Source organism: Physella acuta, unplaced genomic scaffold (genome assembly GCF_028476545.2).
Source record: "Physella acuta isolate Inbredline_101_S28 unplaced genomic scaffold, ASM2847654v3 ptg000236l, whole genome shotgun sequence".
Taxonomy (NCBI): Eukaryota; Metazoa; Mollusca; class Gastropoda; family Physidae; genus Physella; species Physella acuta.
In genome coordinates, this window is record NW_026731755.1 from 299,648 (window position 1) to 314,855 (window position 15,208).

General features: G+C 32.4%; 1 protein-coding gene across 1 annotated transcript; it reads left to right on the forward strand.

Annotated features, from left to right (window-relative positions):
• The first annotated feature begins 6,650 nt into the window (after positions 1–6,650).
• Positions 6,651–14,935, forward strand: LOC131938188 (uncharacterized). The gene is made up of 8 exons (XM_059296101.1): positions 6,651–6,700; positions 7,742–7,846; positions 8,486–8,609; positions 10,465–10,572; positions 10,839–11,290; positions 11,684–11,779; positions 12,434–12,497; positions 14,477–14,935. Exons 2-8 carry the CDS (start codon positions 7,742–7,744, stop codon positions 14,899–14,901), a joined length of 1,374 nt encoding a protein of 457 aa, XP_059152084.1. The 5' UTR covers positions 6,651–6,700; the 3' UTR covers positions 14,902–14,935.
• Positions 14,936–15,208: the final 273 nt, after the last annotated feature.

Below are 15,208 nucleotides of genomic sequence, written 5' to 3' on the forward strand. Positions count from 1 at the left end.
TACACGTATATTTTTGAGTGGGGATTATGATATATATATATATATATATATATATATATATATATATATATATATATATATATATATATATATCCAAACTTACCTCCAGTTTTCAAATGGGTAAGCAGATTCTATGGTGTTTTGCTGGTTGGTGTAATTATCGTCAAATACAATCTCATATTCTAGCAGTCTAAACGCAGACGACTTATCAAAGTATTCAAAAAGTGTTTTCTTCAGCTGATCCGTGATGACAGGGGTTAATGTACAGGTAGTGTTGAGCTCATCTTGGGCTGTAACTGTAGCACATGTCCACAGAAGTATAGCCAAATGTGTAAACAATACTAAAGATTTCATTGTGTTCACGAAGCGCAAAATGCCTTGCAACCTGTGGAATAAGACCCTTGGTATTTTTGTACCAAGACAAAGGATTTTTCTGCTGGGATAGAGTTCATGATTATATCTGGATTCTTACTTTAGCTACATACATGCTATTATAAAATAAAATAATAATAAAGATCAATATGGTTTTTAGTGGTAAAGTGTTTTAAATTGATGAAAAGTCCTCGAGAAAAATATTTTGCAAACGCAGTTTTACCGTCGTCTTTATTCATGTGGACATTATTTGGACCATAAAAACGCAACACTAAAGGAAGAGGTAATTAGGTAGGTCAAACAAACCTGGATAAGAAAAGGAGTCAGTGAAGTAAAAGTGGTCAGAATGTCGTGGGCACAACTTGGAGGAATAGCTAGAACCGAGTATGATGGAAGGGTGTGGTCGCGTCCCCTTTGCTCCACAAAAGGGCCCCCATGAAATATGATGATGTTGATGATAAATTAATTTAGATCATCACGCTCACGTTTAGGTTAAGCTACGCGATTCATGATTTAAAAATCGACACTGTTTCTATACATACTTGTAGCTTCCGTGGACCAGACAGTAAGTCTTACTCCACTTTTCAAAAATAGTTCTCAACAAGGATTTAATGTATTGTCTTTTTGTTTTTCTTTACACTTCTATATTAAGGACATGGTGTGTTGCGTAATAATAGTGAGAGAAGCTTTATGTTATGATGCCTTAGTGCATTTAAAATAGCAACGGTATTTAAATCTCCGAAGACATATAATATATTATATAAATATATATATATATATATATATATTATATATAATATATAATTTATATATACAAAGAGAGAGAAAGGGACAGTGTACATATAAATAAATAAATTATATATATATGTATATATATAAATAAATAAATAAATATATATATATATATATATATATATATATATATATATATATATATATATATATATATATATATATATATATATATAGACAGTGTATGTATAGTAAAGGGGCAGTAAAAAAATGTAAACATGACGGTCTATAAGGAAAGTGAAGTAGTGTTCACATGTTTCTGCGAACTCGGCATATGAATAGATAGTGTGGCCAGCACTATGTCCAACCGCCTTTACTTTTCCCTTTTTGAGTTGGGTGGATTCAAGGACGGTCTACTGAGTTAGCAGTCCAGCTCTCTACCGCTAGACCACTCCGTCCTCATTATGACAGTGTATAACATATATTTATATATATATATATATATATATATTTATTTCTATCTATATCTCTCTATGTATATGTAGACAGTATATGTAATATATATATATATATATATATATATATATATATATATATATATATATATATATATATATATATATATATATATATATTTACATATATATATATATATATATATATATATATATATATATATATATATATATATATATATATATATACTTACCTATTTGTAAGACAAATGATCTATTGTTGAAATAATACGCTACAAAAAGTACCATAAACACAAGAAATTCACTTGAAGTCCACTATGTGATAAAAAATACAGCAAATAAGAATTAACTCGGTTAATATATACCCGGTCAGCACTTCCTGTTCTGCGATTTTCCTGCTTGAGGGTTATTGTTTGGTAACGCAGTGATCAAGAGTTGCGATAGGCGTTGCCTCGTTTTAAAATATAACTTCCGCATTCTTATTTTTATTAGCCTATTCTATTGCCCTTTTTTTTTTATTTCAGTGGAGCAAAGGTAATTTACAACACAACTCAAAACTTTTCCGTTATTTTATACCTTGTCCCCATTTCGCTCTAAACTTTCCCTTTTTAAATTTCTCTACGTCTTCTTTCATCCTTTTCTTAAACCTTCTGGACTCCATAAGTATGCCATGTTTGACATCCCCCCCCCAGTAGCATTTACCCCCTGTCATTTACCCTCGCCCAATTATAAATAAACAGTTGGGGTTATGGCTTGAGTAGGGGTTAGGAATATGGCTAGGTTTGAGTTTAGTCTTTGTTAGTGTAGTGTTAGTGTTAGTGTCAGTGTTAGTGTTAGTGTAGTGTTAGTGTTAGTGTTAGTGTTAGTGTTAGTGTTAGTGTTAGTGTTAGTGTTAGTGTTAGTGTAGTGTAGTGTAGTGTTAGTGTTAGTGTAGTGTTAGTGTTGGTGTTGGTGTTGGTGTTAGTGTTAGTGTAAGTGTTAGTGTTAGTGTTAGTGTTAGTGTTAGTGTTAGTGTTAGTGTTAGTGTTAGTGTTAGTGTTAGTGTCAGTGTCAGTGTAAGTGTCAGTGTCAGTGTCAGTGTCAGTGTTAGTGTTAGTGTTAGTGTTAGTGTTAGTGTTAGTGTTAGTGTTAGTGTTAGTGTTAGTGTTAGTGTTAGTGTTAGTGTTAGTGTTAGTGTTAGTGTTAGTGTTAGTGTTAGTGTTAGTGTTAGTGATAGTGTTAGTGTTAGTGTAGTGTAGTGTAGTGTTAGTGTAGTGTTAGTGTTAGTGTAGTGTTAGTGTTAGTGTTAGTGTTAGTGTTGGTGTTAGTGTTAGTGTTAGTGTTATTGATAGTGTTAGTGTTAGTGTTAGTGATAGTGTCAGTGTTAGTGTTAGTGATAGTGTTAGTGTTAGTGTTAGTGTTAGTGTTGGTGTTGGTGTTGGTGTTGGTGTTGGTGTTAGTGATAGTGTTAATGTTAGTGATAGTGATAGTGTTGGTGTTGGTGTTGGTGTTGGTGTTGGTGTTGGTGTTGGTGTTAGTGTTGGTGTTGGTGTTGGTGTTAGTGATAGTGTTAGTGATAGTGTTAATGTTAGTGTTAGTGTTAGTGTTAGTGTTGGTGTTGGTGTTGGTGTTGGTGTTGGTGTTGGTGTTGGTGTTGGTGTTGGTGTTGGTGTTAGTGTTGGTGTTGGTGTTGGTGTTAGTGATAGTGTTAGTGATAGTGTTAATGTTAGTGTTAGTGTTAGTGTTAGTGTTAGTGTAGTGTAGTGTTAGTGTTAGTGTTAGTGTTAGTGTAGTGTTAGTGTTGGTGTTGGTGTTGGTGTTAGTGTTAGTGTAAGTGTTAGTGTTAGTGTTAGTGTTAGTGTTAGTGTTAGTGTCAGTGTCAGTGTAAGTGTCAGTGTCAGTGTCAGTGTCAGTGTTAGTGTTAGTGTTAGTGTTAGTGTTAGTGTTAGTGTTAGTGTTAGTGTTAGTGTTAGTGTTAGTGTTAGTGTTAGTGTTAGTGTTAGTGTTAGTGTTAGTGTTAGTGATAGTGTTAGTGTTAGTGTAGTGTAGTGTTAGTGTAGTGTTAGTGTTAGTGTAGTGTTAGTGTTAGTGTTAGTGTTAGTGTTGGTGTTAGTGTTAGTGTTATTGATAGTGTTAGTGTTAGTGTTAGTGATAGTGTCAGTGTTAGTGTTAGTGATAGTGTTAGTGTTAGTGTTAGTGTTAGTGTTAGTGTTGGTGTTGGTGTTGGTGTTGGTGTTGGTGTTAGTGATAGTGTTAATGTTAGTGATAGTGATAGTGTTGGTGTTGGTGTTGGTGTTGGTGTTGGTGTTAGTGTTGGTGTTGGTGTTGGTGTTAGTGATAGTGTTAGTGATAGTGTTAATGTTAGTGTTAGTGTTAGTGTTAGTGTTGGTGTTGGTGTTGGTGTTGGTGTTGGTGTTGGTGTTGGTGTTGGTGTTAGTGTTGGTGTTGGTGTTGGTGTTAGTGATAGTGTTAGTGATAGTGTTAATGTTAGTGTTAGTGTTAGTGTTAGTGTTGGTGTTGGTGTTGGTGTTGGTGTTAGTGTTTGTTAGTGTTAGTGTTAGTGTTAGTGTTAGTGTTAGTGTTAGTGTTAGTGTTAGTGTTAGTGTTAGTGTTATTGTTAGTGTTAGTGTTAGTGTTAGTGTTAGTGTTAGTGTTAGTGTTAGTGTTAGTGTTAGTGTTAGTGTTAGTGTTAGTGTTAGTGTTAGTGTTAGTGTTAGTGTTAGTGTTAGTGTTAGTGTTAGTGTTAGTGTTAGTGTTAGTGTTAGTGTTAGTGTTAGTGTTATGGTCATGGTTAGGGTTAGGGTTATAGTTAGGTTTAGCGTTAGGTTTAGATGTAATTTTAGAGTTTGTATTAGGATTGATGTTGGGGCTGGGGTTAGCTTTGGGTTTGTTCTTGGGTTTTTGGTTCAGGGTTAGACTCATGTTTCTTCAGCAGGGAGGTTGTAATTGACGGGGGGGGGGGGGGAGGCGCAGATAATGTCCCAGACCAAGTTTCCTAAACATTTTTGGCCGTCTGTCTCCACCTTTATCCCAGAAGTTTTTTGTTTTATTTGGATTTGTCTTGCTCTTTATCTCTTGTACCTACCCTAAAATCGATTGCACTTATATTTACAAAACAGTCTCAATTTTTCACGTACTTGCAAAAAAAAAAATTAATTTCACAACACACTTTATAAATAATACATAGGTTACCTGCAAAATTTGAATAGCCTAGGCCTCTTAAACATGTATTCTATAAATTGTGTCCTATTGCCTGCTCAAATTGAACCACTATTTTTATATACGTAATATAAACAGTTATTACAGCTAAAGAAAAATATCGATGCGGTTTAGACAGCAGCAGATTAGTTAGAATAGTTAGATTTGTCAGTATAACACTACCATAATGGCGATCTTACTTCTAGCGATACTCAAAATCGTAATAAATGTCATAACAAATTTTAGTCCAAAGTTTGATAAAAAAACAATGAGGACAGTATGGCTTTTTTATTACAAGCTTTTATTTTACTAACTGTCTCTGTCTAGATCGAAACACCCGAGCGAAAACTCAGGTACTTTTAACTGACAGATTCGGTTCACAGATAGTACGTGGGTCAAGACATGAAGAAAAAAAACAAGACATTAAATAACACTTAATTGGTTGCCTTATTAACTTTTAATGAATAAATAAAGATTAGTTGGCAGTCTTACTTAAACTAATCCGCACTATAAAACGCGCGTTGTCACGATCATAAGGTGCACAATGGTTTTTAGTCATGCAACTCTATTGTAAGGTAAAAAAAATAAAGTCCTGAAAAAAAGTCATAAAAAACGTTTAAATAACAAGCTTTTATGTAATAATGTATTAAAAAGTTGAAAATAAATTATACAACGCTTTTTCAATAACTATAAAGAAAAGCTTGGGTCTCTTCCCAAAAATTAGTAAAGGTATCCAATAGATACTAAAGTGACCCACGCTTTTCTTTATAGTTATTTAAATAGTAGTCTATAATTTATTTTCTACTTTTTAGTGCATTATTACATAAAAACCGTTTTTTTTGTTTGTTTTTAAATTTTTACTTCTTTATTTTTTCACATTTCTTTAAAATTTAAACTAGAAGTAAGAGAGGAAAAAAGAGTTATTAATGTATCGTGTACTGGCAGAGATGAATATATATTGTTGACGTAGGAAAAAATGTCAAATTGTGTTTTGCTTCTTCATTTCTTTACTACTTTGCTACAAATTACTAAAAAAATGTAAGATGAATCGATATCCGAATGTTGGCATTATGTACAGCTAGACCTAGTAATAATGGTGCATGTCATTTTTTGCTGCTACTGATGAAGTGTTGAAGCTGAGAATACAGTAAGCATTCCTAAGTTGCTTTGTTTAAAGAAATGGAATCGTAAACTTATCCGAAGGTTTCTAGAATTAAACCATGGATAATTGTGTTGTAGACAGGGCCGGCGCTACCTATAAGGCGAACTAGGCGGTCGCCTAGGGCGCTGTCCGTATGAGGGGGGCGCCAAAATGGGTTGGAAAAACAAATCGAAAGTTTGACGGGGGGGTGCAAATCGAAAGTTCTAGGGGGGGGGGGCGTGCAGATCGGAAGTTTGTCCCCGGGCGCCGGGTAGGGTCGCTACGCCTCTGATAATACGGGGGCACGAAAAAAATTGCTGGGAGGGGGCGCTTTTAATAAGTTTTGCCTAGGGCGCCAAATAACCAGGCGCCGGCACTGGTTGTAGAATGCAAAAAAAAAAAAAAATATCGCATGGATCTCATAAACACTTCATTTTTCTTAAATAAAATAAACAGACAACTCTGATTTATCTACTCTATCGATCATTAATCATTAGGTCAAGAGATTGTTTCCAGAAATAATTATCGCGAAAGTTAATTCGCAAATATAACACTAGACCCACTGTTTAAAACGGTTTAAATTTCTACGCTATCAAATAAATTAAATTTAGCTTAGCAACATGTAGGACTAAGTTCTCTGATAAGACATACACGGGAGACGCAGCAACGAACATAACGTAATGAAAACCAAAACTGAAAGTGGAATAGTTTTCGGGATTTCCCGATCAACTTCGGCGTAACTGCCACGACATTGTGTTGTGATTCTCTCGATGTTAAAATAGTTGTATTTAATTTAACAGAAGTAAGTACATATCCTTAGAAAACGGATACTGCAGCACATATTATAAGTATTATTACATGAGAAGTGAAGATCTTCAGTATGTTAAATGTCTGTAGCGAAGTATCTGAGATTTCGTCCAAAATCGGAACTAGACCTAAACAAATATAACCCATAACTGTTTTGTATTGAAACTGTACTAAAATATCATTAACATATTTTATGTTACAATCGCTTTTCGATTAGTATATAGTATATTGTTAGCATGTATGAAAAAGTAAGTCCTTGTAAGCCAAGTATATAACCTCCCCTATTCACTAAATACAATGTAAAGTAGAGTTTATGTATGCGTTTGAACTTTGTAGAAATACAAATAATAGTATACAGTTTTAGATATGGTTAAATAAACTTTCAAAATTAGTTAAAAAAAAAAAAAAAAAAAAAAACATAAACCCAAGAATGTTAAACGTCTTGATTAAAACCCAGGGGCGTAGCGAGGGGGGGGGTGAGGACCGCACCGGGTGACACCATTTAGGGGGGTGACACCAAGGCAAAAAATAGCAAAATATATAGAAAAAAACTTGAGGGGGGGTGCAAATCGAAAGTTTGAGGGGGGGGGGTTGCAAATCGAAAACTTGACGGGGGGGGGGGGGGGGTGTAAATCGAAAGTTCGAGGGAGGGGGTGCAAATCGAAAATTTGAAAGTTTGTCCCCGGGAAGGGGTCGCTACGCCTCTGGGGGGGGGGGGGTGACACCATTAAGTGCCGCACCGGGTGACACCCGACCTCGCTACGCCACTGTTAAAACCAATGGTGTAGCTACTGCATAGCAAGTATTAACAAGGCATACGTGCCCTAGAAACACATGGGCCCTTATCCCCATATGGCGAATATAAAATGACCAGGAACGTAGTAGTCGACTTTTTTGGTGACAGCTTACAACTCTGTTGCAGCCTATAGGGATCCACAAATGATTTTCGTAACAAGGGCCCACAAATCCTAGCTACTCCACTTATAGAATAACGCTTATGTGGGTGACTGTAAATTATTTAAATATTTTTGTGTAGATGACGCTCAGTTCGCGCTCCAGAAAATATTTACACAACATGATTGACAGCTTACACGAACAACATCTGGAGCTGCAATCTCTTTTAGCGGATTTTGTCTCAAAGGTAAACATGAAACAACCAAACAATGACGTACAATTTAAAAAAAAAATTCATTAAATCGCATTACTGATTATAAAGTTAAGGGTTAAATTAAAGTCTACAGAAGAAACTTTATTAAATTCGTCTATTTAAAATTAAATTCAATTTGCCATCAAGCAATTCATACCTTATTTGATTATAGCAAGATTTATTATGTTTATAAATATAACACTTGTTTTAATCTTACTGATCATAGTATACATGTTAATGCTTAACTTATTTTATATCTTTTAATTTACTAGAAAAATTAACTAAAACTGATATTTTAACAGAAATCTTTCTTTCAGGGATATCGTCGGGTGGGTGGGTCCTCAGAATACGTCCGCACCCACACCGGCGAAATAACATAAAATAAAATATAATAAAAATAGAAGATATATCAGTGCATGCTCCTCCCTTCTGGAAATTTAAGTTCTACCGCCCACCCCAGAAACTTTTAAATTTCACCTAGGAGAAAAAATTCTGAAAGAAATATTTATCTGTTTATATAAACATTATATATATATATATATATATATATATATATATATATATATATATATATATATATATATATATATATATATATATATATATATATATATACGTATGTGATTGTTAAAGACAACAGCTAGTGCTAGAGAATGGGTGGAATCTTCGGACCAAAGACGCATGACATTTGATGATGTTGTGGGCATGTTGTCTTTTACAAGTGGGAAGTTACTTGCAAATATGGACTTTATAACAGGTAATTTAATAACTATGGAACAATGGAAAGTGGGTTTTGACATTTTCTGAAAGTGTTTTTAATTCATATTTAAAAGAAAGCAACAAAATAAATAAGATAATAGTTACATAATCATTAGACTATTGTGCATAACATAAATTTGAAAATAAACCGGGAGTGATCTCCCCTAAACTTTCTCGAATATTCTTATATAAAACAACAGGGATGGGAACTCGGGCGACATGATTTTTAATCCATTTTAAATACTTAAAGTTTTAAAAATAGAATAAAATCTCGTAGACAAAAGAATTGCACATCAAGTGAACGCTAAATTAAAAAAGTGCATAATAGTGCGCAATATTATTAGTACTTTAAAAATTTACATTAGTTTTTTGAGAAATCGGAAGTAGCGTTAATTACTACTTCCGGTCAATACTTCCGGTCAATGGAAATTACTCAAAATTTAACAGAAGGTAGAGAATTAGATCTTTTACTTACAAGTGAAATTTCATTTATCTATCTGAAATAGTACTCAAGTTATAGGCTTTTGAAAAATTCAAAGTAGAAAAAGTACCACTTCCGGTTATCGGAAATGGCTCAAAAGTTGATACGGATCTACGATTTTGATAAAATACTTATATATGAAATTTCATCAACCTAGCTGTAACGGTACTCAAGTTATCGTGTTTACACACGGACAGACACACACACACACAGACATACGGACAGAATTGCAAAGCCCAGTGTTTCAGACTGGATTACGCATAAAACCTCTTAATTTTGATAAATCTGGATTGATAATTTTTGCCCGATTAAAATAAGTCCTCTATACTTCGGATGTGATGAAGGACTGAGGTGTAATACGGTGAAAATTGTTAAAATTTCAAGTGATTTTTGTGCACGATTACAATACTTTCTCTATACTTCGTATATACGAGAAAGTAAAAAAAGAGGGTGGCGAAGAAAAAAGCGATATAACTTGTAAGTGTAGAAAGAAAGTAAACGTTATTTTATACAAATCGTAACCATTTTCCAATGCTTTGAATATTATTCATCACACACTCGAAAAAAGAATTAGCTCATTTAAATTGCATGGGTCATATATGATTTTAGTTTTTTCCGATTCTTCAATTTCCGTTTTCTGTTATTTGGCGTATGATTGTTCCCTTTTACAATTTTAATTACTTGTAAAAATCTTGTTCAATTACGGAATCTAGATTATAGAAGACGTTATAACGTACAAGTATATTATTTAAACTGTTTGTTAAAGCTCAAAGTTTTTAGACCACTGGGCATTGAACCAATCAACAAATATCTCATTACGAAAACCCTTAAATTGACGTTTGTAAAAGAAAAAATAACAACTAACATTAACGAGAACTTAACTTTGCAATAAGTAAGATTTTCTTTTCTACAACATTTTTTGTTTAATTGTTATTATCAAAATTTAAAGTAGAAACCAAATAATTAATTCTTTCTGACAAACAAGAATGTATATATATATATATATATATATATATATATATATATATATATATATATATATATATATATATATAGATATATATATAGTGTTAACTAATTAATGTTTCTACTTTAAAACATATTTTTGGGTCAGATTTAACACACTTGTATTTTTTTCAATACGAGTTAACTTTATAAGTAACAAGTATTGAAAAAATCATGTTTTCCATCTACGAAAATGCATCACCATACTGGTATAAATGCCCAATTGGAGTCCAAAATGTTACAAAAATATTGGCATTAGGAAATGTTGCTTATCCAATATAATGTTTGCTATAGTTTTGTATTGAATAAAAATAGATAAACATAAAAATAAATAAAAAAACCTGCTAAACATATTTTTTGATATTAGGTGCCAGTTCTCATAATGATAAAAAACCACAAAGGGAAGAACATGAAAATACAAGTTCTTGTTTACAAATGGTTGAAAATGCTGATCTAAAAGATTCAACTAACAATGGTATATTCGTGTATTTGATGTCTTAAAAAGCAGTCTTAGTGAAGTAATTAATTAACAAATACAGACATCAAAAGAAATTATATATATATATATATATATATATATATATATATATATATATATATATATATATATATATATATATATATATATATATATATATATATATATATATACATATATATATATATATATATATATAATATATATATATATATATATATATATATATATATATGTAATTTGCAAACAAATTATGTTTACAGATAAAAAGTACCAAGACATATTGTCAAGACTAGAAATTGTCGAAGCTTCTGGTGTTTCCTTCAGCAAGATGGAAAAAGACATTGAAGGGTTAAAAATTGAGTTAAAACAATCAACAGACAGACTTGGAACCAATCAAAATGAGATGGAAAATAAAATAAAAAATCTATTCAACAAACACAACTCCAAAAATAAAACCCAAAATAAGCAGTTTAGAGAAATTGATACAAAAGTAGGGCAACTGAAAACTGAAATAATGGGTTTAAAGCAAGCAGATTCTGAATCTGAAATACTAATTAAGGATATGGCTCATTCAATTGCTGTTATTGCTAAGGATTTTAAAGTATTAGATTCAACTTTGGATTCATTCGTAAAAGAAATAAATAATAAAACAGAAGCAATAGATAAAATGCTTTTAAAGTCAGCTAAGCAGCAGGATGAGTTCAACACAAAGGTAGATAAAGTTGCTTCAACAAAAAGTCTTATTTCTAACTCACAACCTACTTTTATTATTAACGAAACATTTTAAAATATTGATCGTGCTAAATATCTGTGGAATCAATGAAAAAATGTAGGTTAAACAATGAAGCAAAAATAATTCAACAAATTTATCAAATTATAATATATTATAATATATATATATATATATATATATATATATATATATATATATATATATATATATATATATATATATATATATATATATATATATATACATATATATATATACACACATTGTTTGTGCATATTGTTACTCATATGAAATACTGCCAGTAAAAATACAGCTTTGATGCAAAATTACGTACACTTATCTTTAACGAATTTTCAATTATCTGCTGTATAGCATGGTGTTGTTTGCAAAATTCTTCTGCAAAGATTAGCTCCCATCGACCACGCAATGAACGTTTTAAATACGACTAGCATGTGGAAGAGAAATCAGGTATTTTATTTCTAATTTTTAAATGAACTGCAAAGTGTTAATACATAACGTCTTTGTTCTTAAATTTACAGTGTAATAATATTTTCCACTTAATAAACCGAAATTAATTTTAGAATGATCAAACGTATTTATTTAGCACCATATACCAAACATATTTTAATAATAATGATACACATGTATTTATTTCGATCTAAACATCTGGTCTTAGGTGCTTTGACCACAGGTGCTTTGACCATAGGGGTTTGACCATAGGGGTTTATACCACAGCTGAGCTTTGACCAAAGGGGGTTTGACCATAGGGGGTTTGACCACAGCGGGGCTTTAATATTTGCTGCGTTTGCTTCAATAACTACTGTTCTTATCCAGGCGTACTTATTTTCCTCTTTACCTGTGGTTGCGTCAAATATTCCACAAAGCGGCCATATGAATATTGATGACGATAAACCTACGTTGGAATACTAAATTTCTAGGGATTTTTCATTAATTTACAACTTTTTTTAAACTAACATAAAGTGTTCCTTTGCGTTATAATATATATATATATATATATATATATATATATATATATATATATATATATATATATATATATATATATATATACATATATATATACATATACATATATACAAACATATGTTCTCTATTAAACAGACATTACAGGTCTCACAGATGAGATCAGAACTCTCCGCACTGAAAGCACAGTTACGGAACTTGGGTGAGTTTCTACCTAAAAGTTCTAAAATTGGTTTTCCATTGGCCTAAAGTACTTATGAAAAAAATAAATCATTGTTTGAAGTAGCGTACAATATGAATAGTGGAACTTTTTGTGAACATTTTAAATGTTGCCGTGAAGTTAAATAAGTGTATTAGGGTTTCGCTTGTTAAAATTAATTTTTATACATTTTTGTGTCGTGTAATTTCTTCAATATATTGTCTTCAATTATTCCGTTCAAAGTATATAGTAGGCGATTAAGTTTAATACCTTTGATATCAAACAGTAAATATAACTACATATTTATGTATCTATGTTTTACATTTCCATTCTATACCTTTGTGAACGTGCGTGAGTATGAAATTGTAAATAGTTTAAAGTTATACAGAATGTAAATTGTTCAAAAAGTCAATAATTTTATAATGCAAAGTAGCTTTGTGCAAATGATAAGCTTAAAAGACAATATAATATTACCAGATGGATATTATCTTGATAAAAAATTCATTCTAAAATTTAATAGCGAAAACTAATAAAATCTTTTAAACGTGTTTGTTCTTTACAGTTAAACGCTTCTTAAACATTTAGGATAGTTTGAAACATTATAGCTACTGTTGATAGTTATATTGTCAGTTACAATGATTCCCTTTTACATAGACAGAATGACGTAGTCTTTATTTACTTTTCACAAACAATTGCTATGCTTATATAAGAAATACGGCATCTGGACAATTCTGATATATAGCTCACGTAAAAAGAATTTTACCCACGGTCATTTCTTTGGCCCTCATTGAAGGCTTTGAGAGTGACCGACAGCTTTTCCATACGGCCAAACCATTTATCAAATAGCATGTCAAAAATTAGTGAGATGAACAGTACCCTTTGTTTTTCACATAAATTACAATGATTATATGTGGAAATACGACTGGTCAATTTTGATAGATTTATAGATTTTTCCGAGATATGGCGAGTATTTTTTTCTGACATCCATATGCGTTTTACTACGACCTCAGAAAATTTCAATAGGGCAGTGGAACATTCGGCGTAAGCTGTATTATGATATATATATAGCTCATATAAAAAGAATTTCACTCGTTGTAATTTTTTAGCCCTCGCCATGTGGGTAGAGGTCATAAGGTCGATTCATTTACCCATGTCTCTAGAAAATTGAGCCAGATGTACAGAGTCAGAAACCTGTTTTGTAATTGATTATCGTTTTTTACCAATTTAGCAATGTTTATATAGGGAATTCGGACTGGTCACTTCTAAAGCCGATCCGGAATTTTTCCAAAAAAAAAACTATTTTTAGTGACCCCCGCGAGTAATCCTACAACCTAAGAAGTGTTTAGTTGGTTTGTACGTCCAGATATTTGTATTTTAAAAAAAAAGTACTATGTTTATATAAGAAAATATTGTGAGTTAAAACAGTGTTTCGGATTTTTCCCGAGGATAGCACCATTTTTTTGGCCCTTGGGGCCGATGTACAATCTTAAGAGTTTTCAAATGGTTTCTACGTGGAAATTTGTTTTGATACATTGCTTTTCACACGCGTTCACATTTTATCCCTCGCCATGCGAGCAGAGGCTGACCGATAGTTTATCCATAAGGCCGATTCATTTACCCAGGTCTATGGAAAAAAAGATATAGCTTTTTTTATTTACCCCCCCCCCCCGGCCCCCCCCCCCCCCGAGGGTCGGTCTACGACCTCAAAAGTTATGAAGAGGTTCCTACGTGGGAAATTGTTTTGGATACATAGCTCATGTAATCCGCCGGTCAGTCGCGGTCAGTTTCGACCCCCTCATTGTGGACTTTTTGGCCGACTGGCCCTCGTGTTCTGTCGAACCGAGGCAGGAGCCTGAAAAATTGAAAAGCCGACCTCTTTGTTTTATATATATATATATATATATATATATATATATATATATATATATATATATATATATATATATATATATATATATATATATAAACGTTTTTTTTTCCAGATCGTATTCCTTCATCGCAACCAAACTTTATCGGGTTCTCAGCAACATTGAACATGCGGGATGCTGTTATTGGAGGTTCTCTAATAAAAGGATTTTCCGAAATAATTTTGAACATAGGACACCACTTTAACCCAACCACTGGCGTGTTTGTTGCTCCGAAATCTGGCGTGTACGTCGCTTCTTTCCATGGTTCACAAATTAACGACGGCTTTTTGTTCATGCACATGGTACATTTGGACAGATCTAGAGAAAAAGTAGTGAGTTTGATGCGGACCAATGGTGAATATACTTCAACTGGATGCAGCGTCATTGTGATAATGAACCAGAATGATAAACTGTTTGTGCGGTTAATCACGGCAGAAGGTGAAGCACGACTCTCAGCATTTGCTAATTTTTCATGCTTTGTCACCAACACTTGCGATTAAAGTAGTAATTTTTGGCAGGACAGTCAGCTTTAAATTATTCAAATTACAATAATTACATTTACTTTATTTTTGTATTGCATTTTAACTTTTAATTAGCGTTTACTTAATTTAAATGCTAAACAGTTAGGCAGTTAAGGCATTCTAATGGAAAAATCCCTTTACATGCAGTGTTTCTTCCAGACTTTTTTCTCCGGGGTTGCATTTGAAATTTTCGGGGGGGGGGGGGGGTGGTAGACTTTTTTCGGGGGGCGGACACTGTTAAAAGTATATATTTTCTATATAAATTATATAAATTTCATTTCGTTTG

What these genes read in the sequence shown, in the direction of transcription:
- LOC131938188 (XM_059296101.1), top strand. Translation starts at nt 7,742, where the DNA reads ATGACGCTCAGTTCGCGCTCCAGAAAATATTTACACAACATGATTGAC. An exon ending in TAGCGGATTTTGTCTCAAAG is followed by an intron (nt 7,847 to 8,485) that starts GTAAACATGAAA and finishes TGATTGTTAAAG; the next exon opens with ACAACAGCTAGTGCTAGAGA. An exon ending in GCATGTGGAAGAGAAATCAG is followed by an intron (nt 11,780 to 12,433) that starts GTATTTTATTTC and finishes TCTATTAAACAG; the next exon opens with ACATTACAGGTCTCACAGAT.